This window comes from Maniola jurtina, chromosome 18 (assembly GCF_905333055.1).
Source record: "Maniola jurtina chromosome 18, ilManJurt1.1, whole genome shotgun sequence".
NCBI lineage: Eukaryota > Metazoa > Arthropoda > Insecta > Lepidoptera > Nymphalidae > Maniola > Maniola jurtina.
The window spans coordinates 2,927,805-2,950,875 of NC_060046.1; the positions used below are offsets into that span (position 1 = coordinate 2,927,805).

At 35.3% G+C, this 23,071-nt stretch overlaps 1 protein-coding gene and 1 long non-coding RNA gene across 3 annotated transcripts in view; one reads left to right on the forward strand and one right to left on the reverse strand.

Moving 5' to 3' along the window:
• Positions 1 to 23,071, forward strand: part of LOC123874468 (furin-like protease 2) — a 54,326-nt gene that overhangs the window by 8,903 nt on the left and 22,352 nt on the right. The window contains exon 2 of the mRNA XM_045919853.1: positions 21,908 to 22,012. Within this exon, the coding sequence (XP_045775809.1) occupies positions 21,908 to 22,012 (105 nt within the window). The remainder of the gene's footprint in view (positions 1 to 21,907; positions 22,013 to 23,071) is intronic.
• Positions 523 to 22,642, reverse strand: LOC123874478. 2 transcript variants are annotated; one of them, XR_006797928.1, is made up of 4 exons: positions 22,465 to 22,642; positions 2,977 to 2,982; positions 1,515 to 1,517; positions 523 to 535 (listed from the first exon to the last, which is right to left on the reverse strand). It is a non-coding gene; the product is annotated as an uncharacterized LOC123874478 (long non-coding RNA). The 2 variants fall into 2 exon arrangements; XR_006797929.1 differs by lacking the exons at positions 523 to 535; positions 1,515 to 1,517; positions 2,977 to 2,982 and adding exons at positions 12,666 to 12,675; positions 13,369 to 13,373.

The following is a 23,071-nucleotide window of genomic DNA, read 5'->3' on the forward strand; positions in this document are numbered from 1 at the left end:
TTCGTGGAGCTCACGCCAATTAGCCGCACGACCGTCTACTCTTCATATTTTGTCTACTCCAGACCACGAACTCCAAATAATATTTGAAGTCAGTTAAAGACATATTTAAGTTTTATGGTCTCTTCTTCAGTTCAAAAATAATATACATACTTGCAGGTACTTTCTTCCTCTACAACTTTTCAAAAAAGAACTCGCTCTAACGATCTATTATCCCGACGACACTGAAAACAAAGGGGATACGAAAAAGCCGAGATCATCTCTCCCTCTTAATATTAGGTTCAAGCTGCAGTCAATAATTATTTTTTGTCTATTTCTCATTTTCACGTCCTTTCCTATAATAATCGACAAGCGGAAAACGAAAATATAGAATAGTAACAACTTTTTTGGATGCATATAGACGGAGTGGAGTGGACTGGAGTATATATTAATTTCTATCTAAACTCAGCTTTATGAATTTAGACTTTTGGTTCAAATTAGTACATACATCATTTATCCCGGAAAATTAAATAGTTCCCACGGGATTATTACAATAAAACTCTAAATCCACGCGGATGAAGTCGCGGGCATCATTTAGTAGTGAATATGATCTGAAAACCCATCGCGTTATCATTAAAAAAAACTTTTATCATTATAATATTAATGGGGGTAATGATTAATCTAACAATAAAGGTTACGACGTAGAAAGAGACTGGTATTCACTCAAATAACAATTGTAAATAAAAAATTTATAACACCCCCGACAAGTGAAGGTTACAATTAACTAAAAAAGAGCTGATAACTTTCAAACGGCTGAACCGATTTTCTTGGATTATAGCTAAGAACACTCTAGATCAAGCCACTTTTCAAACAAAAAACTAAATTAAAATTGGTTCATTAGTTTAGGAGCCACGATGCCACAGACAGATACGTCAAATTTATAACACCCCTCCTTTTGGGTCGGGAGTCAAAAATAATTTCGCAATTTTTTCGCCTCCCAATTATTCTTGTCGTCCTCATATTTTGTGGTGTTATTTATCAACGACCCCGCATTGCAGAGCCCGCGGCTGCAGGTGGATTACGCGAACGAGCATTTTTTATTAAACAATAATTTATTTCCAACCACAATTCCGGTGACAACGGGATAAAATAGGGCATGATTTTTCGCGGGAAGTATCTATGCGTACGCCTCTGCCCTTAAAGCCAACTGATACTCTTCAGATGGATACGCCTGATCATAGACGGTATGGCTCGGATTTAGGCTCATAATCATAATCGTTTATACCCCCGACCCAAAAAGGGGGGTGTTATAAGTTTGACGTGTGTATCTGTGTATCTGTCTGTGGCATCGTAGCTCCTAAACTAATGAACCGATTTTAACTTAGTTTTTTTGTTTGAAAGGTGGCTTGATCGAGAGTGTTCTTAGCTATAATCCCAGAAAATCGGTTCAGCCGTTTGAAAGTTATCAGCTCTTTTCTAGTTACTGTAACCTTCACTATTATAAATTTTTAATTTACAGTTGTGCTAAAATATGCTACATGCTTATTATTTACATTGATCTTAAAGATTAGGTAAAACCGTGCATCAATTTTGAACATTATACTTTTATTAAGCTCTTCAATGTTGTGGTTAGTTTGACATTCGTTAACAAAACATTCATCTTTATAATATTTTTGTCTGTTCTCGTTCTGTTTGTCCGGATTTATTCATTTACAAAATGGCTGAAGCGGTAGCGAATTTGACGAGAATATCGTAGGCGGATAGAACACTATAACCACGATTGATTTAAGCTACTTTTCATCCCGGGAAAAGAAAAGGTTTCCCGAGATTTTAAAAACATAAACCCACGTATGGAATATCACGGGTAAAAAATATTTGAAGAATAATTCATTTCTGACCACAATTTCTGTGACAAAGAGATAAAATTGGGCGCGAGTTTTTGCGGAACATTGTTTTTAAATAAAGGCGGGCGGAAATGTTAACACGGTCCCGGTGGGAATTTAACATTTAGCCATATTGTTTCAATGTAGAGATATTTTATAGATTTAGATCTACTCTCCTGTACTTTTTTTTGTAGCCGGTAAATTCATTTTACTATAAGCGCTATAATAATTTTATGGAAGCTTATGATGGCGTAAATTAATGTTTCCCCTCGAATTGGCTATGTACGTTGGTGCGTATTACCCTGGTCATTCAAACGTGGACTGCGACGTCAGCGACTTTTTTTGCATGTTACGTTTTTAAAAATCCCGTGGGAACTCTTTGATTTTTCACACTAAAACCGCAGATGTCCGTCTCTGGTATACAAGACAACCAGTTAAACCAAACGATCCATCAGAGAAATCGGCCAAGTGCGAGTCGGACTCAGGCACTGAGGGTTCCGGTACTCGGGTAATTTTTCGTCATTTTGCATGATAAATCAAAAACTATTATGCATAAAAATAAATAAAAATCAGTTTTAGAATATATAGTTAAAGCCCTTTCATATGATACAGACAGACAGACAGACAGAAAGACAGACGGATAGACAGACAACAACAAAGTGATCCTATAAGGGTTCCGTTTTTCCTTTTGAGGTACGGAACCCTAAAAATAGACAGACACAAACTGAAAGACACACTTTCGCTTTTATATTATTATTAGTGAAAGGGTTTAGATTTATTTTACTTGTGAACTCTTTGATTTTCAGAGATAAATAGTATCCTTTGCCTTTCTCCAGAATGCAACTTATCTTTATGTAAAATTTCATCAAGTTTGAGCTTTAAAAAATAGCAAATAGACGACACACTTTCATAATAAGTTAGTATAGAGTTTGACATTATAGAAGAGAACAGGAACATGTTTATGGCATGGATTTTTTAAAGTTAGTAAGCTTGTTGTCCTTCATACATCGCTAAGTTCCTGGATCCGAGACTTCGAAAGCGATCTTTTGTATCGAAGTTGAATCTAGACGTGCGTCTTGTTTGCTCTTTACAGCAGCCCAAGCACAGTCAGTGCGACAGATCTCTCTCGCGATTTTGGCAACGCTTTGTCAATGAGAAATATTTTTGTTCAATGTTTCTGATAAGGTATTGGTGACAGACGGGCTGGCTCATTTTTTGCGCAACGGATCAGCCTGGCTGTCCAGCGTGGTAATGCAGCCAGTATTCTTAGCACCATTCCACGCGGGCATGATGAGTATAGTTAGATAAGGCTAGCTTTAAGTTTTTTTTCTGATAAGGTGTGAAATGTCCCTGCGGCTGCTACGTATAATTTGGAGCTTCCCGCAACATTTAACTTAAGAAACAAAACGAAAAGGTTAGTGGTTAGGACGTCATTGACCTCCTGTGCAGAGAATCTAGGGTTAAGTCCAGGATGCCTAACCTCTAGCTTTTCAGAGCTATGTGCATTTTAAGCAATTAATTATCACTTGTTTAACGGCGAAGGAAACTATCTTGAGGGAATTTGCATGCCCGAGAGTTTTCCATATTGATATCAAAAGTATTGTGAAGTCTGCCAATCCGCACCTGGTGAAGTATAGACTCAGCGAGCCTGGTGGTTGCGATAATGATGATAATAACTTAAGTATCTTAGAAGCAAGTGTGAATAGGTATGTTCAAGGCAAGCGCACTCCAATCTAAACTTTATCATTTTCATTAAGCATGATTGTCATCGTAGCCTATCTGATAAATAAAAAACCGGCCAAGTGCGAGTCAGACTCGCGCACTGAGGGTTCCGTACTCGAGTATTTTTTCCAACATTTTGCACGATAAATCAAAAACTATTATAAATGTTTTAGGATGTACAGGTAAAGCCCTTTCACATGATACCCCACTTGGCATATATACTTTATGTTACTTTGAAAATTGAAACACGTTTTAATTTTTTTTAATGATGTAACCACAAATTCGCGGTTTTCAGATTTATTACTGTACTTGTGCTATAAGACCTCCCTACCTACCAAATTTCATGATTCTAGGTCAACGGGAAGTACCCCATAGGTTTCTCGACAGACACGACGGACAGACAGACAACGAAGTGATCCTATAAGACTTCCGTTTTTCCTTTTGAGGTACGGGACCCTAAAAAAATTATAAAGCGTTGTCGTACAGATCGTGCTCGGGCTGCAGCTTTGTTTATGTTAGACTAGCTGATGCCCGCAGCTTCGCCCGCGTGGATTGGTCAGATCCCCTGCAGCATCAGGATTGAGGAGTTGGACTCCAAATTTTTTATGAAACAATGTCGCAAAGTTCCTCTATCGATTAAAAAAGAAATGACGCAAATCGGTTCAGAAATCTCGGAGATTTCGGTGTACATAGGTAGAAAAACACAACTCTCTTTTTGAAAGTCGGTTAAAAAAGTAGCCTATTTTACGCCCTGGTCAATCCTCTACTTGCCTATGAAAGTCCCGTCAAAATCGGTTCAGCCGTTCCAAAGATTAGCCTTTTCAAACAGACAGACAGACAGACAAAAATTTTAAAAACGTGTGATTCAGTTATGGTATCGTTCAAATAACCATATGAGCTTAATATGAGGTAGTTATTTCGAAATTACAGACAGACACTCCAATTTTATTTATTAGTATAGATGTCGCAAACTTCAGCTTGAAGCTAAAAGTAGATCAGTATCGATTAGGTAACGCATCACTGCTTATGCGATACATGAGTTAGGTACCTGGGGGTTTGTGCCTGTACCTTGTAGTACACAAGATTTCTAAATTAACCTTCGCAGCGGGTAAATAATGGGTTATTGAAACAAGCTAAGATGGATGTACGGAAGCCTTTGAACTAGGAATGAGCGAGGATGCAAAGCGAAACATAATCATCATCATCATCATGATCAACCCATGAGCACGGGTCTCCTTCCAGACTGAAAAGGGTTTAGACTTTAGGCCTTAGGGTTTAGGCCATAGTCTACCACACTGGCCCAGTGCGGATTGGTAAACTTCATACCTTTGAGAACATGGAGAACTCTCAGGCACGCAGGTTTCCTCACGATGTTTTCCTTCATCGTTAAATCAAGTGATATTCAATTGTTTTAAAAACGCACGTAACGAAAAGTTAGAGGTGCGTGTCCGGGATCGAACCCACGACCTCCCGAAAAGAAAGCGGACGTCTTAACCACTAGGCTACTGCTTCATACGAACATAATAAGTATGTGAAAATATATTCACCACCTAGATGATGTTTGCGACTTTATCTGCGTAATTTTTAGTTTTTTGGCGTAGTTTTAGTGACGAAACCCTTATAAGATCACTTTGTTGTCTCACTGTCTGTCTGTCTGTCTGTCTATCTCTCCGTCCGTCTGTCTGTCTGTCCGTCCGTCCGTCCGTCCGTCCGTCCATCGTGTCTGTCAAGAAACCTATAGGGTACTTCCCGTTGACCTAGAATCATGAAAATTGGTAAGTAGGTAGGTTTGTAAATTTATTGTGCAAAATTTTGGAAAAATACCCAAGTGCGGAACCCTCAGTGCGTGAGTCTGACTCGCACTTGGCCGGTTTTTATAAATCCCGTGGGATAAAAAGTAGCCTATATCCATATCCGGGATGCAAGATATCTTAGTATGAAATAGATGATGCCCGCGACTTCTTCGGTATGGACTTAGGTTTGAATAACTCGTGGGAACTTTGATTTTCCGGGATGAAAAGTAGCCTATGTCCTTCCCCGGTTGAAAACTATCTTAGTAATTTTCGTCAAAAATCATTCAGTCAATCAGACAGAAGACTTTGGTATTTATAATACTATAATATATATATGATGCCCTGGACTTTGCCCACTTGGATTTAGGTTTCGAAAAATCCAGTAGGAACTATAATACATAGATTTTTAGGTATAAGAAGTTGTCTATTGTTGGCAACAACTCGTTCTCACGTTCGGTGTTGCTTGGTGTTGGTGGTTATGCTGTGGTCGTGACGTCAGAGCCCCCTCCATCGAGACGAAAAAGATGGCGCTAGGGCGAGGACGTGGCGTGGAACGACAAGCTTCAGTTGCTGTTTGCGCTCCAACCGATTCACATTGCATTATACGGGTTGATTTTACTATCTGAGACTTTAATTGTTTACATCAGAAGTGTGTAGTAACTTACGCTTTGAGGAAAAATCGGTCGAAACGCAAACGTACTTTTCCACCTAGAGGTCTTCAAGTGCCAGGACAACCGTCGGCCGCGATGGAAACGTAATAAGGTATCTCGTAAAGATACCGAAACTGTGAGTACTTTGAATAATTATTAAAGATTAAGTGAATATGGTTTAAATTACTAAATCGTATTCTCAAACTTTTGTATAGTCAGGTGAGATAATTCGTTACTAAACTAAGTTGAAGGTATCAGCTAAATGTCTGGCACGATTTAATATTGCGTACAGTCTATAAGTGGTCCTCGTGGGAATAGTGATCGGTAAACGAAATTGTCTTTTAGTTCCAAATTCAAAGGAATATGTTTTAAAATGGTTAATTTTTAGTTTGTTCGAATTTTATTTTGGAACTAAATGTTAAATTCACGTTTGTCTCAACTTTTTTTTTTCGAACAAAATATTATTTAAATTATAGTGGGTCAATTATTATAGTAGAATCAGTAATATACGTCCTTAGAAGATAATAATTTAAAAACGTGTGACTATTGAGCTTGTTATTTACATAGAAGTTTTTATAATAAAAATATTAAACATGTGGGTAGTATACGTGAGGAACAAGTTAAAATGTTATAGTGGTAGTGGTAAAAGTAATCGAAGAATGTCTTAGGTTAGTCAAACTTCACAAGTGAAATGTTAGCTCAGATATAAATCATGATAACCAATCCCGAACTCGTATACTGAAATGAAATGAAATTTATTTATTTGCTGAATATCAGTTGTTGAGTTCAAAATTATAACTAAGCAGCGACCTTCATATTCTACTCCATAAGCATGCAAATATTTAATACTCATCAGGAATAATCCGTACAAATAACCCTGATGAGACCAAAAAGTGAATTAATTTCTATGGTAACATGTCTCTTAATTAAATGTCAATATTAATATTATAATAATAAGTTATTATATTAATTGTAAGTAAATGTTACATAATATATGGGGTTAAAAAGTGTATATTTTTGATACATGTCACGAGGCGTTTAGAGATACCGGAAGTAGTTGTCCGCGCATATCAAAATCGTCAGTAAAGGGATTTCAGTTTAAAAACATTTATTTATCAATAAAGAGCATAACAGTCCTTTTAAATATCAGGAATTACAGCTATTTACATTTACAATGGTAGGTACTTACGCACATGATATCAAGTATCCATTTTAGTACTTCATATTATCTACATTGAATAATTGTGTGGGTAAGTAATAACATCCATACGTTTACAATACTGGTTTTTAGGGAAGTTTTCGTAATTGTTCTTCTTTTAAAGCATAATTGGGAGTGTATATATCCTGTTATTATTTTCCTGATAGGAATACAAGTTTGAAGCGCGTACGAGTGACTTATATTTAGAATTTTCGTATCTTTATAGAGGTAATTCTTTATTCTTTCTTTATTTGCATTCATGTCTTACATCATAAATAAAAAATATCATAATATTACAACATGAAACCCCGTTGGGGCGTTGCAAAGTAAAACATATGTAAATAATCAAAGGTAATATTACAATTCTTATGAAATATGAAATATGAATAGCGAAAATTATGAATTAATTATATGGTCATTAAATAAAAAATAAATAAAAAGGTCACATATAAATAAAGACTATGGGAGTTTTCAAATTATGTCCTATTATAATTAATCAGACTTTAAAAAAAAAAAAGTACTTACAAATAAAAAGTGGTTAACAGGGTTATTACAATCTTTTTATATCGTATTATCGTATAATTGAGGTATATTCATTCAATAGTTCGTGCACACTGTAGTAACATCTTTGGATTGGCCATTTTTTTAGTTTTGTTTGAATATTGTTTCTTTTGTTTCATCTATTATTGTTGCTATACAGGTTGTTTAAATCAGTAAATATTTGGAAAAGAGCCTTTGTTGCAGTTTTGAATGGGAACTGTACAGGTTTACCTTAGTGCTACCTAAGTAAATAATTAATTAGATAGATAATAACTTTAAATTATTACAGTAAAGATTATTTACATATGAAGTTTTAGTTTTATTTTTTTATATTCTGCGTGATCATCGACATAAGCATCCCCTTTTCGATATAATATTCAATATACAATAGAATAGAATAGAATAGACTAGACTAGAATAGAATATGATATAATATAAAAGAATAGAATATAATATAATAATTCAAGTAAACTTTTACAAATGCTTTTGAATCGTCAAAATAATTTACCATGCATTACAATATGATGTTTGACTAGAGCGTTATAATATTAGGGCGTACTTTTGGCATACAAGATGAATAATTTTACGTAAGGTTTCTATTTTTTAAAGATAAAGCTGAATTTTTTTGTTGATACAAGGGTTTTTAGCAAAATTACAAAAAGGTAATAAAAAAAAAAATGTGTTAACATTCCTTTTGATTCAATTGCGTTAAGCGAATTTATTTTTAGGTTATAGGTATGTACCTATTGGGTACTAGGGAGTAATAACTTGCTTGGACGGAATGTAACAGAGTGATCCGATTTGGTTTATCCCCGAGAAAAGTAATGTAATAGTAGTAGACTCGTATACACATTGACCTCTGAAAGCATTTTAGCTATTTTTTGTACATCCAAACAGAGAACCGTTTTGTATACATGTACAAGTCAATTAGATTGAACTAGAACGAAGGTAAAAGGATTGTACATAATATTTTAATAAAATAGACACAGACAGACTAGTAACGATGAAAGTAATATTTATCTTCAGAGTTAGAACTAGTGCCTGTAGTTAGTCTGTTCAATTTAAAAGTTTTGTTGCATTTGTTGGGTACCTGCTTCAAAAACAAATAATAATTACGGATTGTGGTGTGTATAATATGATAATGAAGCTTTATTTAGTTTGTAAAGTTATAGTATATCATTAATAATGCAAATTAGAATAATATTTAAAAAATAACTATGATTTATGTTGGTAGTTAATACCTAATATTACAAATTTGGGTGAAAGCTTCACATTTGCGTTGAACAAAGAAATATTCTTGTCCGGATAGCTAAGTGGGTATTATTAACTTGAGAAATTTTCATTAAAAAGATTACAATAAGAGGGTAGACAAATGCAACATTTTTATGCTCTCAGCTGCAATTCTGTGCTATAATCAGGACGGGCCGAAAATAATAAAGAGTATATTGTGCGAATAGAAATATTAAATAGCATACAGTGGCAGTAGATGAATTCCCTGCGCGAATGGACAGATGAATGAGTTAAAAAGAAAGTCTTGGTTTTGGCAGTGGCATGCATCGGTGTCGCTCATAATCCATGACTCTCTGTTTATCATTTTTAATTAGCCTAATAATTATTTGAGATAGCGTAATTTAATATTTGCATATATGGAATATGAAATACCAATTATTATTATTGTTTGATACTAGAGTAATTCATGAATTAAAATAGTTTGTGGGTTATAAGATTATATTTGGTGACCAACCCTTGTAATTAATAATGCAGTGAACTAGTGAAATCATTAATATAACTGCAGTTGAGATATTGATTAGTTTAAAAAGTGATAGTTTTAGTATGATAATAATTATTTAAAGTTAACTTTGATAGCACCAGCTTTACAATCAAATGATCCGTTTATAATAATAAAGCATTGATAGTTAAAATAAAATGGATGAGATCAAATATGATTCTTATGAGATCAAATCACTTGTATTATGGTGAACTAGGCACCGGTGATCCCTTGCGTGGATGCGCGGTAGATAAAGATAGTGTGGTGATTACATACGTGGATGAATAGTGTCGGAGCACTGTGTGGGTGCACGATGCTATGGCATTGAGTATGTGTTCAGAATTTAGTAAAGAATTTTGAGATTTAGTAAAGAGGTATGATCTGATTTTAATCGTGAGTGCTAATGCATTGCTTCTTTAAAGAATATTCATGGAGTATTAAAAACCGTGTTGGCAAGGCTACCCTGTGTATTATGTTGAGTAATCTATTTAAAATTAAGTATGTATAGCAACATAATTGATACAGCGAGCCGTGATAAAATTTTGGAAGATTAATTAGTTGGAATATTGCACCATGGATATAAGATATCACACTGGGATACGAAGCTTGAACTTTGATAAAATATTCGAAAGATAATTGGGAATATTGTACCATGAATATAAAATATCACATTGGAATACGATGCTTAAACTTGAAGGCGAACTTGGTACGCTTAAGTGAGTGAAATGCTCTTTAAGTGCAAGTGGTCTTCAAGCGATCTTCTACGATGCTTGACCTTGATGGCGAACTTGGTACGCTTAAGTGAGTGAAATGCTCTTTAAGTGCAAGTGGTCTTCAAGTGGTCTTTTATAATGCTTGGAACTTGAAGGTGAACTTGGTACGCTTAAGTGAGCGAAATGCTCTTTAAGTGCAAGTGGTCTTCAAGTGGTCTTCTATGATGTTTGGAACTTGAAGGTGAACTTGGTACACTTAAGTGAGCGAAATGTTCTTTAAGTGCAAGTGGTCTTCAAGTGGTCTTCACCAACTTGGTACGCTTAAGTGAGCGAAATATTCTTTAAGTGCAAGTGGTCTTGACCAACTTGCTGCATTTAAGTGAGCGAAACGCTCTTTAAGTGCAGTTGGTTTTCAACTACGACAAATCTGGTCCCCTAAGTGTGGCAAAGTCCCTTTAGATGCGGTTGTTTTATTCTTTAAATTGAAAGCTGTTGTTGTGATGAGTGATAACGAATGGACAATATTCCTGGATCTTACGAGTACATAGTGGAGGTATCTTGTTAAGTTGCGAGCTGTCGTATGATTGTTAAGTGATAAGTGACAATGAATGGGCAATATTCCTTAGGAAGTTAGGAAGGATCCTTACAAGTAGGTAATGTGAATCAGGTGTTAACGGTTGTTTATTTTGCAGTAATTTTATCCCGACTCGTGGGGTGCCCGGGGCGGGCACCATGCAGCATGGCCGTGTTGGCAACAACTCGTTCTCACGTTCGGTGTTGCTTGGTGTTGGTGGTTATGCTGTGGTCGTGACGTCAGAGCCCCCTCCATCGAGACGAAAAAGATGGCGCTAGGGCGAGGACGTGGCGTGGAACGACAAGCTTCAGTTGCTGTTTGCGCTCCAACCGATTCACATTGCATTATACGGGTTGATTTTACTATCTGAGACTTTAATTGTTTACACTATGTCACTTTCCGGGATGCAAGCTACCCCTGTACCTACCAAATTTCACATAAATCGGTTAAGCGAATGGGTCGTGAAAAGCTACCAGACAGACATACAGACACACTTTCGCATTTATAATATTATATTTTGGATTATGGGTAAGTGCGGACTCGATCGCTTTATTGTTATAGCACATTGCTAAGCTAAGATGAAAATATGCTAACCTGCTTTTATACCTGGGATATGTGAGAACGTGAAGCGAGATATATTATGTACGTTTATAGTTTTATAGCTGCGTTTTATAGCTTAAGCAGTGCACATAGCTAGGCTAAGATGAAAGTACATTGTCTGACTTTGCACTAGGAATGTATGAATAAGAAAAGTAAGGGATGCAGCAGGGTGTACCGAAAACGCTAGCAAAAACAAAGGCAAGTGATGAGATACCATAAAAAATTACGAAAAAAAAAGAAAAAAATCCTGTGTTTTTAAATGTTCACTAATAAAACATTTGGCTGACGCTAGAGGTCAACAAACGTTCCATAAATAAGCCACTCGAAGTCAATGCCGCATCGTAGGTGGGGCATTGACTCGTGTTTTGCAATGCGGGTTTGAAAAAATACTAAATCACTAAAACTACAAGATACAGCAAATGGTTATTGGCATTGGATAATGAGCCTTAATAGCTACACGGTTATAGGAGCGGACTGAAAACCGAAAGGTTGCAGGTTCAAACCCCACCCGTTGCACTATTGTCGTACCCACTCCTAGCACAAGATTAACGCTTAGTTGGAGGGGAAAGGGGAATGTTAGTCATGATTAAAAAATGACTAATATTGTTTTTTTTTTTTTTTAAATCGCTTAGGTTTTGCCAGCGTTCTGGTTACATCCTGAATTTACCAAATAATCTAATTGGTGTATTCGGTAAATTGGCAAGTTCACCAATAATAATTTTAATGACAAAATGTACGTTCACACTAATATTATAAAGGAGAAAGTTTGTATGTGTGTGTGTGTGTGTGTGTGTGTGTGTGTATGTGTGTATGTTTGTTACTTCTTCACGCAAAAACTACTGGACGGATTGGGCTGAAATTTTGAATGGAGATAGATTATACCCTGGATTAGCACATAGGCTACTTTTTATCCCGGAAAATCAAAGAGTTCCCACGGGAATTTTAAAAAACCTACATCCACGCGAACGAAGTCGCGGGTATCAGCTAGTACATTTCTAAAGCGTAACTTCATCAAAGCTTTGATTGGATAGATTGAAAGCATAGATTGTTCAATATATGATTATTGAAAACTTGATCGATACAAAGCATGTGGGGTGCCAATTAAATTCTACGGTTCAGCAAAGTTGAATGCGTTTTAGAAATATACTTCACTGCGTATGATTCGACCAACGAAGATATCCCTATCTTGAACTATGATGTTCTATTACGAAATAGGCTTAGAATTAGATTTAGATATTTGTACAGATTCTGATTACAACTATATTTTAGAGTATTTGCATCCCTTTCCTACTAACGTAATATGAAAAGGACAGACACAGTTAGACAATTTTAAATTTAATTTAGAAATGTCAAACCTCGAGACTTTAGCTGCCAGTCGCGAACATATTGTTTGCGTGCACTTAAATTTTAGTAACTTAAAATTTAAAATTCATATTCCGTCCTTTTTTAGCAATGTTAAAAAGAAAGAGATGCATATAGTCTAAATTTTACTCACAGGTACAGATAGACACATTATCGCACAGATAATATTTAAAATTGATATGGAAGTATGGATTTATTTTAATACCCAAGTCATGAAATAAAGGGAACTGTCTCAAAGTAGCGCTTTGTTCATTTACAAGCGTATGGTGAATGCCTGAACCTCTTACAAATCTTTATCGAAAACGCTTTCAGGGACGTGACCTGGGTGCTAAAATGGCCGCTCTTTTCAAATCGACAACCACACATCGCCCTTCAGGTTTTTTTTTTTTTATACAAGATGTGGTCGCGTTTTTGCGATAATATAAGTCTATGTAAATTGGTTACGTAACATTGCCATGTGTAGTTGTACATATTTTTGATCCGTGGCATTTTTGTGCCGCATCGATAGAAAATAATATAAAGAGGTCGTCGTTCCATAGGCTTAGCGTAGCGAAAAAATTCTAACTCTATGCGTCGTCGTTCGGAAAACTGGAACTTATTTATGCTCTGTCGATAATATACTTATTCAATATATTTTAAGCCTCAATAGATCAACGGTTATAGGATAGTCGATGGTTCAAACCTCATCCGTTGCCCTATTGTCGTACCTTTTTTTTATCGTGAGGAAAATCCGTCATGGATACCTGGCTACCTTCTGTCACGGGGAAGAACAGTGGTTATAGCACAAGTTAGGCTTACTTGGAGGGGAAATGGCTGATTTTCTGTTAAAAAAGAGCATGCGGAATGCATTATGAGATCCGTCCACGAGATAAATCTGTGTACAGTGATGGGCAGGCGATAGGTTGAGAATAATATGATGATAATACTAAGGTGGTATGTATTACTTACATTGGTGGAAAGTCGGCAATATAAAGAAACTGTTTCTGTGTTCCAATAACGAGTCAAAATATTATTAATGTATACTCCAATTTTAACAGTAATTAATCATTATTTTTGTGGCCTCGTGAACTAGAATTATATGTATTGTATTTCAACCCATTGTGCTTTATAAATGTGTTAGGGTTCTGTACCCTAACTGAAAGCGTCATTATCGTATCACTATCCATATTATAAATAAACAAGTGTGAATTAAAAATTTATAACACCCCCGACAAGTGAAGGTTACACTCACTAGAAAAGAGCTGATAACTTTCAAACGGCTGAACCGATTTTCTTGGATTATAGCTAAGAACACTCTCGATCAAGCCTACCTTTCAAACAAAAAAAACTAAATTAAAATCGGTTCATTAGTTTAGGCGCTACGGAGCCACAGACAGATACACAGATACACAGATACACAGACACAGATACACACGTCAAACTTATAACACCCCTCTTTTTGGGTTGGGAGTTAAAAAAGTGTGTTCGTTTGTTCCTCACTCAAGCCATAAGGGAGCAACGAATCGGCGTGATTTTTGGCATGGTTACGTACTTTTTATCCCGGAAAATGAAACAGTTCCCACGGGATTTTAAAAACGCAAATCCACGCGTACAAAGTCGCAGGTTAGTAAGTTCATATTGCAACTTAGCAAATAGCATAACTTGCAATTAAATTCAAGTTTAATTGAAAAGTTATGCTAGGGATTCCGTATTAAGGTATAGACCAGCATCATTTCCATGAATACTTATTAGTTTTCAAGTACCTAAATTCGCTAATAGTTGGCGTTACTGAAGTAATTTGTATGGATGCTTCTCAGACCAGGGTAAGGCGTTTGAAACGAAACCCTAGTACCTTTAGTTTTAAAAAAACCAGCCAAGTGCGAGTCAGACTCGCGCACTGGGCACACACACACACACACACACACACACACACACACACACACACACACACACACACACACACACACACACACACACACACACACACACACACACACACACACACACACACACACACACACACACACACACACACACACACACACACACACACACACACACACACACACACACACACACACACACACACACACACACACACACACACACAAACTTTCTCCTTTATAATATTAGTGTGATAAAAATAAATATAACTGTTTTAGAATGTAGGTACAGGTAAAGCCCTTTCATATGATACTCCACTTGGTATAGTGATCTTACTTTGAAAATTGAATTTTTTTTTTTTTTAATGTGACCACAAATTTGCGGTTTTCAGATTTATTCCTGTACTTGTGCTATAAGACCTACCTACCTACCAAATTTCATGATTCTAGGTCAACGGGAAGTACCCTATAGTTTTCTTGACAGACACGACGGACAGACAGACAGACAACAAAGTGATCCTATAGGGGTTCCGTTTTTCCTTTTGAGATACGGAACCCTAAAAGTATCAACATTGCCGCACTTTCTGGTGTAAGGTCGCCTCGAGCACGGTTTTTCGAATTATGGTGACCTACCCATTGCCACTTCAGCTTCGCAATCCGTTGAGTTATGTCAGTTACTTATATTCTCCTATGAATCTCCTCATTTCTGACTTGAACACGTAGAGAAACTCCAAGCATAGCTCACTCACTGAGTGAAACTTAAATTATACTGCTAGAAAATATTACACAAGTTCTTGTTTATACTTCACATCGTTATGACTACGAAATAGTGAAACTTATTACTAAAGGAAACCATTAAATTATTTATTAGATCATAAAGTATTATACTTCAGATCATTATATTTTGTAAGAGAATCAACCCTACCGGGTTTAATTTTCATAAAACAGAGCCGACTTTTATAATGTCTGCAGGCCTAATTTTTGTGAGTCACGAATGCTGTAGTGATGTGACTTATTGTAAAAACTGAAGTCCAATTTTCATCCCAGGATTTGAAAAAAAAAAGTATATATTTAGTAATAAAATTCGCTAATTAGTAGTAAATACGGATTCTAAACAAGTAAAATATAAAATACAAAAATTATCTATCTACTACAAAATTAATATTTATAATTAACTTAAAATTTTAAAAACCCCCCACACAAAAACCTCTATAAGAAAACTAGAAAAGAGCTGATAACTTTCAAACGGCTGAACCGATTTTCTTCGATTATAGCTAAAAATACACTCGATCAAGCCACCTTTCAAACAAAAAAAAAAAAACTAAATTAAAATCGGTTCATTCGTTTAGGAGCTACGATGCCACAGACAGATACACAGATACACACGTCAAACTTATAACACCCCTCTTTTTGGGTCGGGGGTTAAAAATAATTGATAATATACTCCGTAAATGATTATATACGAGTATTGATTTGATTCTATCTCAAAGACAAAATCTAATACTTTTGTCGAGACTTGAATTATTATTTAAAAAAAAAAATACTTAAGTCGAATACACTCGACTAAATCGTGTAGAAACACGGCATCACTAAAGTATGGTACCCTACAATTATGGCAAATTCACCAAGAAACTTGGCCATGGTCTCACAATAGGTGCTTAGTAGAACAGTAACTTTAATACTAGCAATTGTTGAAAACTTTTCAAGGAAATTACTATTATTTTTGCCCTTGCAACAAGATTTATGGTAATGGAAAACAAAATTAGCTTTCGAATTGTTCACACTGAAATGCGTAGCAACTAACAAGTACTTACATTTATTTTTTTAAATAAAAATAGCGAGCATACGAGCAGGCGGGTCACCTGATGTTAAGTGATTACCGCTGCCTTAGAATAGACGATGGCCGCGACTTCGTCGCGTGGATATAGTTTTTTTAAATCCCGTAGGAACTCTTTAATTTTCCGGGATAAAAAGTAGCCTATGTGTTAATCCAGGGTATAATTTATCTCCATTCTAAATAGTCAAATCCATCCAGTTGTTTTTGCGTGAAAGAGTAACAAACATACACACATACATACACATACTCGTATACACATAAACTTTCGTCTATATGATATTTGAGTGATAATTAAACCGAGTATTAAACGAAGATTAACCACAAAACAGAGCGTACAATTCCGTCAAAATCATCTACAATTACATCGTTCCAAACGCTTTATCCGCCTTAAAGGAATATAAAGCATGCATCGCATTAATTAAGAACGCGCGTCGGAGCGGGGTTTCAATTTCCCGCCTTTGTTTTCACACTTCGGGGCGCTATTGTCGCCTCTGAATATTTTCATTCAACTGTGCCTTCAAATTAATTATCTCATGTAAATGTATTGTCACGTGTGGAAGGTGTCCTTTGTACATTTTATTTGCCTCATCGCTCTCCTGTTATTTCACATCACCTATCTTTTGCTAACCGACTTCAAAACAGGACGAGGGTCTCAATTAGTCGCAATCTTTTTATACTTTTCGTATTCATTTTAAACTACCTTAGGATTTAGGTTTTAAATATCGTGGGAACTTGATTTTCGGGATTGAAAGTAGCCTATGTCTGTGGTCAAGAATGCAAGCTATGTTTGTATTGACGTTGTAATTTCGTTCAGCGAATTGGCTGTAAAAAGGTAATTTACACATTTATTGTATTACAATATGCATTAATACACGACAAAAACAAAAGAAATCCCTAAAAAATAACCAACAAAATGTTGTTTTAATTATTTTTATTTAAACATCTCTATTGTTAACAAAATGACAAAGAGTAAGAGTACAGAATACACTTAAAAAAGAAAGGGCGACCTTATCACTAATGTGATCTCTTCCAGGTAACCCATATTTTATGCATGCGACCACATTCTTGGTGGAACTAGATCTCATCAGCTTACACAACTTTAATTAAAAGTAGCAGCTTATTGCAAATCTACGCTCTGAAAACTCTTGAAAGTAACAAATATGCATGAAGGCAGTATAAAGATATTAACAACAAGTGTAAATTATAAATTTATAACACCCCCGACAAGTGAAGGTTACAGTAACTAGAAAAGAGCTGATCTTTCAAACGGCTAAACCGATTTTCTCGGATTATAGCTAAAGAACACTCTCAATCAAGCCACCTTTCAAACGAAAAACTAAATTAAAATCGGTTCATTAGTTTAGGAGCTACGATGCCACAGACAGATACACAGATACACACGTCAAACTTATAACACCCCTCTTTTTGGGTGGGGGGTTAAAAAAGGTCATCTAGGAAAGCTACTTTCCTACTTCATAGTTAGGGATTAATCACGTAATGGTACGAGTTTGTCTAAAGCCCAGGATATCTAGGATAATAATGTAAAAAAAGTAAGTACTAAGAAATAAGAGTGCCACAGACAAAGGTTCTAAAAATAGTTAATAACAATAAAGCCATTTGCAAATTGTGTAAACATCTAAGAAATAAACTTTTCTTATTATCGTTAAGACGAGAAAGGACGAGATGAAACAGCTGAGCGATATCAAATATTTACTCTCCAGTTTGAGTGGTCTCGACATTGTTGTGATGAGATTATACTTACTTTTTAACCCCCAACCCAAAAAGAGGGGTGTTAGTAGCTGTGTATCTGTCTGTGGCATCGTAGCTCCTAAACTAATAAACCGATTTTAATTTAGTTTTTATTGTTTGAAAGGTGGCTTGATCGATAATATTAGCTTAGCTTAGCTATAATCGAAGAAAATCGGTTCAGCCGTTTGAAAGTTATCAGCTCTTTTCTAGTTACTGTAACCTTCTCTTGTCGCGGATGTTATAAATTTTTAATTTACACTTGTTAATAATTGTGGTTAGCTGGTGGTTCGCTGGGTGTGTAAATAGCTCCCTAATTTTTTGCTTTTGCGATTAATATTAAAATTAATATTCAACAATAATTAAAATGAAATAGTTAAAGTAACTATTACAGTTTAATAATAGAAATTGTACACATTCTTTGAAATCACTAAGGTTGTGTTGGCGTTTGTTATTTTGCTAGCAATGTATTAGGCCATAACTTAAAATTTAAAAAACTCCCGACACAAAAACCTCTATAAGAAAACTAGAAAAGAGCTGATAACTTTCAAACGACTGAACCGATTTTCTTTGATTAAAGCTAAGAACACTCTCGACCAAGCCACCTTTCAAACAAAAAAACAACTAAATTAAAATCGGTCCATTCGTTTAGGAGCTACGATGATACATTACAGATGACGAAATCAGCTTGCCACAGAAAACAAAATGTTAAGTACACAAAGCTAAGTAATACGTTAAAGTTACCCCCATTCCGCGAAATTGGCTGGCTTTACTCAAAAATTCCACTCAGCTCGTCCCATTTCTTTAAACGCGCACACGTTTTGACAAATTGCAATTGCCCCTTGATTGCAATTCGCCATTTAGACAATTTCGCAAAACTTGCTATGCGGGCTTGTTAATATTGAATGCTACAGCCGAGCCAAAAATGCCGTGTGGCGTGCCAAAACAGCTTCTGTTCACTACATACGGCTTGAATTAAAACGTCTAAACCAAAATAAATGGCTGGGCTATTATGTCGGCTTTTACGTGGTAATTATACCAAATAAAATAGCGTGTTTTTCTCTATGTGATTTTCACGGAAGTTTTTGGTAACAATGTGTTATAGGTATAACTATAGGTTAAAATTTAAGGAAATAGGTATCCTTACCGTAGCCTCTCAATATATTTACAACAACATAATTTTTGTAAGACAAAATATTCTTAGTTACAAGAAGGTTGGCGATCTACACAACAGGCTGACTAGACACCGTAACAGGCTTGCGACTCCTACACTCCGTCTCAGGAAGGTCCAAAAGTCATTTGTGGGAATGGGTATAATCTTCTATAACAAAATTCCTCAGTCAATTTTGGACTTGCCTTTACACAGGTTCAAAAAATCTATTAAAAATATGCTCTTGAGAAAAGCATATTATACTATCGAAGATTATGTAAATGATAAAAAAGCGTGGATTTGAACTTCGATTCGCTCCAGCAATGCGCAGGACTTCAATTGCTTTTATACATGGCATAATATTGTATATCAAATCTTTGAAAAGAGCAACCGCCGAGTTTCTTGCTGGTTCTTCTCGGTAGGAAAGGCATTCCGAACCAGTGGTAGATGCTTTTGACGATTCGAAAGAACTTGTAAAAGTCTAATTGAATAAAAACATTTTGAATTTGAATTTGAATTTGAATTTAAGAATTATTTACTAGATAATATCCGTAACTCCACTTGGATTTAGGTGTGTGTATGTTTGTTACTCTTTCACGCAAAAACTATGGGATGGATTTGGCTGAAATCACACTAATATTATAAAGGCGAAAGTTTGTGTGCATGTGTGTGTGTATATTTGATTGTTACTCCTTCATCCAAAAACTACTGGACGGATTTGGCTAAAAGGAATGGAGATAGATAATATCCTGGATTAGCACATAGGCTACTTTTTATCCCGAAAAATCAAACAGTTCCCACAGGATTTCGAAAACCTAAATCCACGCGGGCGAAGTCGCGGGCATCGGCTATTTTAGAATAAAGATATCTTATAGCCTGACTTAACACATGCGCTACTTTTTATTCTGGAAAATCAAATACTTCTCGCGGGATTAAAAAACCTATATGCATACTAGTTTATAAAATTAAGTAAGGACTTTTATTAAAATTGTATAAACTGATTAAGTTTTACGGCTGAATACCTACTGTTAAACCTGATTTTCATGGTAGGATTATTAATTTATTACTGATCATTTTAGTGTCATAGTAATTATTATTATGATGAAAAATAATAATATTGTATTATGTATTTCATCAAATACTGATGGTTATGAGGCATGGCCGAAATAGAGAAATTAATTATTAATTTAATAAGTTATCATAAAAATTGGATTTTTATGATAACTTATTATATTAAATTAACACAGGTAAAAACGATAAATAACCCCCGACCCAAAAAGAGGGGTGTAATAAGTTTGACGTGTGTATCTTTGTATCTGTCTGTGGCATCGTAGCTCCTAAACAAATGGACCGATTTTAATTTAGTTTTTTTATTTGAAAGGTGGCTTGATCGAAAGTGTTCTTAGCTATAATTTAATTGAAGAAAATCGGTTCAGCCGTTTGAAAGTTATCAGGTCTTTTCTAGTTTTCTTATAGAAGTTTTTGTGCCGGGGGTGTTTTAAATTTTAAGTTATTTTAACAATGCTATTATGTGCGGTTCATATAATTATTTTAGATACCTAATCTTAAATAATTATACTGAACACACAGAAGGAATGAAAATCATAGAGGAAGCTTTATTAAAACAAGAGCTATTTAGAATTTTCATTAAAATGCTTTGTAAAGCGTTGGTGAATAAGTTTATTCTTGGAAATATTCTATACAACAATTAATAAGTGGAGAGCTAATGACTGCCAACGAAGGAACATTTAAAATTAGCAAGTACGAAAATTACCAGAATATCTGCTGCGAAAGTGCATCATTTATTGCCTTTGTAACTTATATAATAACTTATAAGTACCTAGTACCTAGATCAATTTTTTTTATAGATTGATATCATTTTACTTAATAATACAATTTATATCATAAAAAGTAAAGTATGTAAGTTTGTTTGTTGGAAGTAATCTCTGAAATTTTTTAATCAATTTTGAAAATTATTTCACCTTTATAAAGCTACATTATTCCTGAATAGCATAGGCTATATTTTATTTTCAAAACATTGTCTTACCACTCAAAAATTTTAACAAACTATTAACTTGTTTATTTGAAAGGTTTTCACCCCTACTTAGTGAAATATCACGGGCTCGTGCTAAGCGATTCGCTTCCTCGTTTCTAATACGCACTGTTATAATATAGAATGCCCTTCTGGCTTCTGTTTTTCCGCACATTACAATATTGAGACCTTCAAAAGAGTGCATAGGCTCTCCTCAGTATAAGAAGTGTTTAGGCCATAATATACCACGCTGGCCAAGTGTGGAGTGGCAGACTGCAGACTTCATACACTTATTTGAGCACATTATGGAGACCGCTCAGCTATGCAGGTTTCACATAACTCCGAGGTCATAGTACGTGCCCGAGATCGAACCCTGGGCCTCCGAAATAGGAAGTGACGTCCTAAGTTAGGAGGTTAGGACTCCTAACCTCTACGCTATCGCCACTCATAATATCTATATTTAAAAATATCACTTATTAACATAATATCTTTTTGTTTCAGATTGGGGACTTAAAACATTACTATTTATTTTCACATCCACACTTAAGTAAGAGATCTGTAAATGCAAGTAGAGAATATGAAATTCGTCTTAAAAATGATCCCCAGGTGAGTTATTTATTAAGTTTACTAGTTGATGCCCGCGACTTTGTCCTCGTGGATTTGGGTCGTTAAAAATCCCTTAGGAATTCTTTGATTTTTCGCGTTAAAAAGTAGCCTATGTTACTTTTAGGTCTGTAATAAAATTATATCCATGCAAAAAATCATGTCGATCCGTTTCTCCGCTGTGACGTGATTGAAAGACAAACCAATTAACCGACAAACAAACACACTTTCGCATTTATAAATATGTGGGTTTGGTAGCATCGATGTATATGGATTAGCCTTTCCCATACAATTCCGTCCGCAAAAATACGCTTGAATCTTACGTCATCGTCATTGACAAAGTCAAGAGACTTTTGCAAATTCTATTGACTTTTTGAGCGCGTTTTTTATCTTCGAAGGGCCCATCCATATACATCGATGTTTGGTAGTGATTTATTATGATCTATTTATATGACTGGCGCCGATTCTGTTGCCTTTCTCGAAAGTAAATTTAAAGTATCTGCATCCTTCTCCCTTTAATATTGCTAAAAAAGGGCAAAACATGAATTTTACACTTATAAGACTTTAAACTTTAGAGCACGCTACAAAAAACAATAGGCTCGCGACTGGCAGCTAAAGTCACGGCGTTTGACAGCTCTAAATTAAATTTAGAGCTGTCAAACTGTGTCTGTCCTTTTCTTATTACATTAGTAAGAAGAGGATATGAATACTCTAAAATTTCGTTGTGCTCAGAATCAGTAGGATTGATTGACATAAAATATATCAATGTAAATACAGAAAGTCGCCTCTACGGCGTAGGCCATGGCGTTCTACAAAAATGTATTCTCGATGTCGCAGGGCCTACGCCGTAGGCTATTTACTGTCTAACAGATGTATAAATAGAAAATCAATAAAAAGTACCAAGTTTTTTGCTTTTAAAATATTGTCTTCCAAGTCAAATTATTATTATAATTGAATTTCGACAGAAACAACTTGATGTTTCGTTTTTTATAGCGCGACGCCCGAAAATAAGTACCTAATAAATGTTTACAGCTCAAAGTTGTAAAATATTATTACTGGACG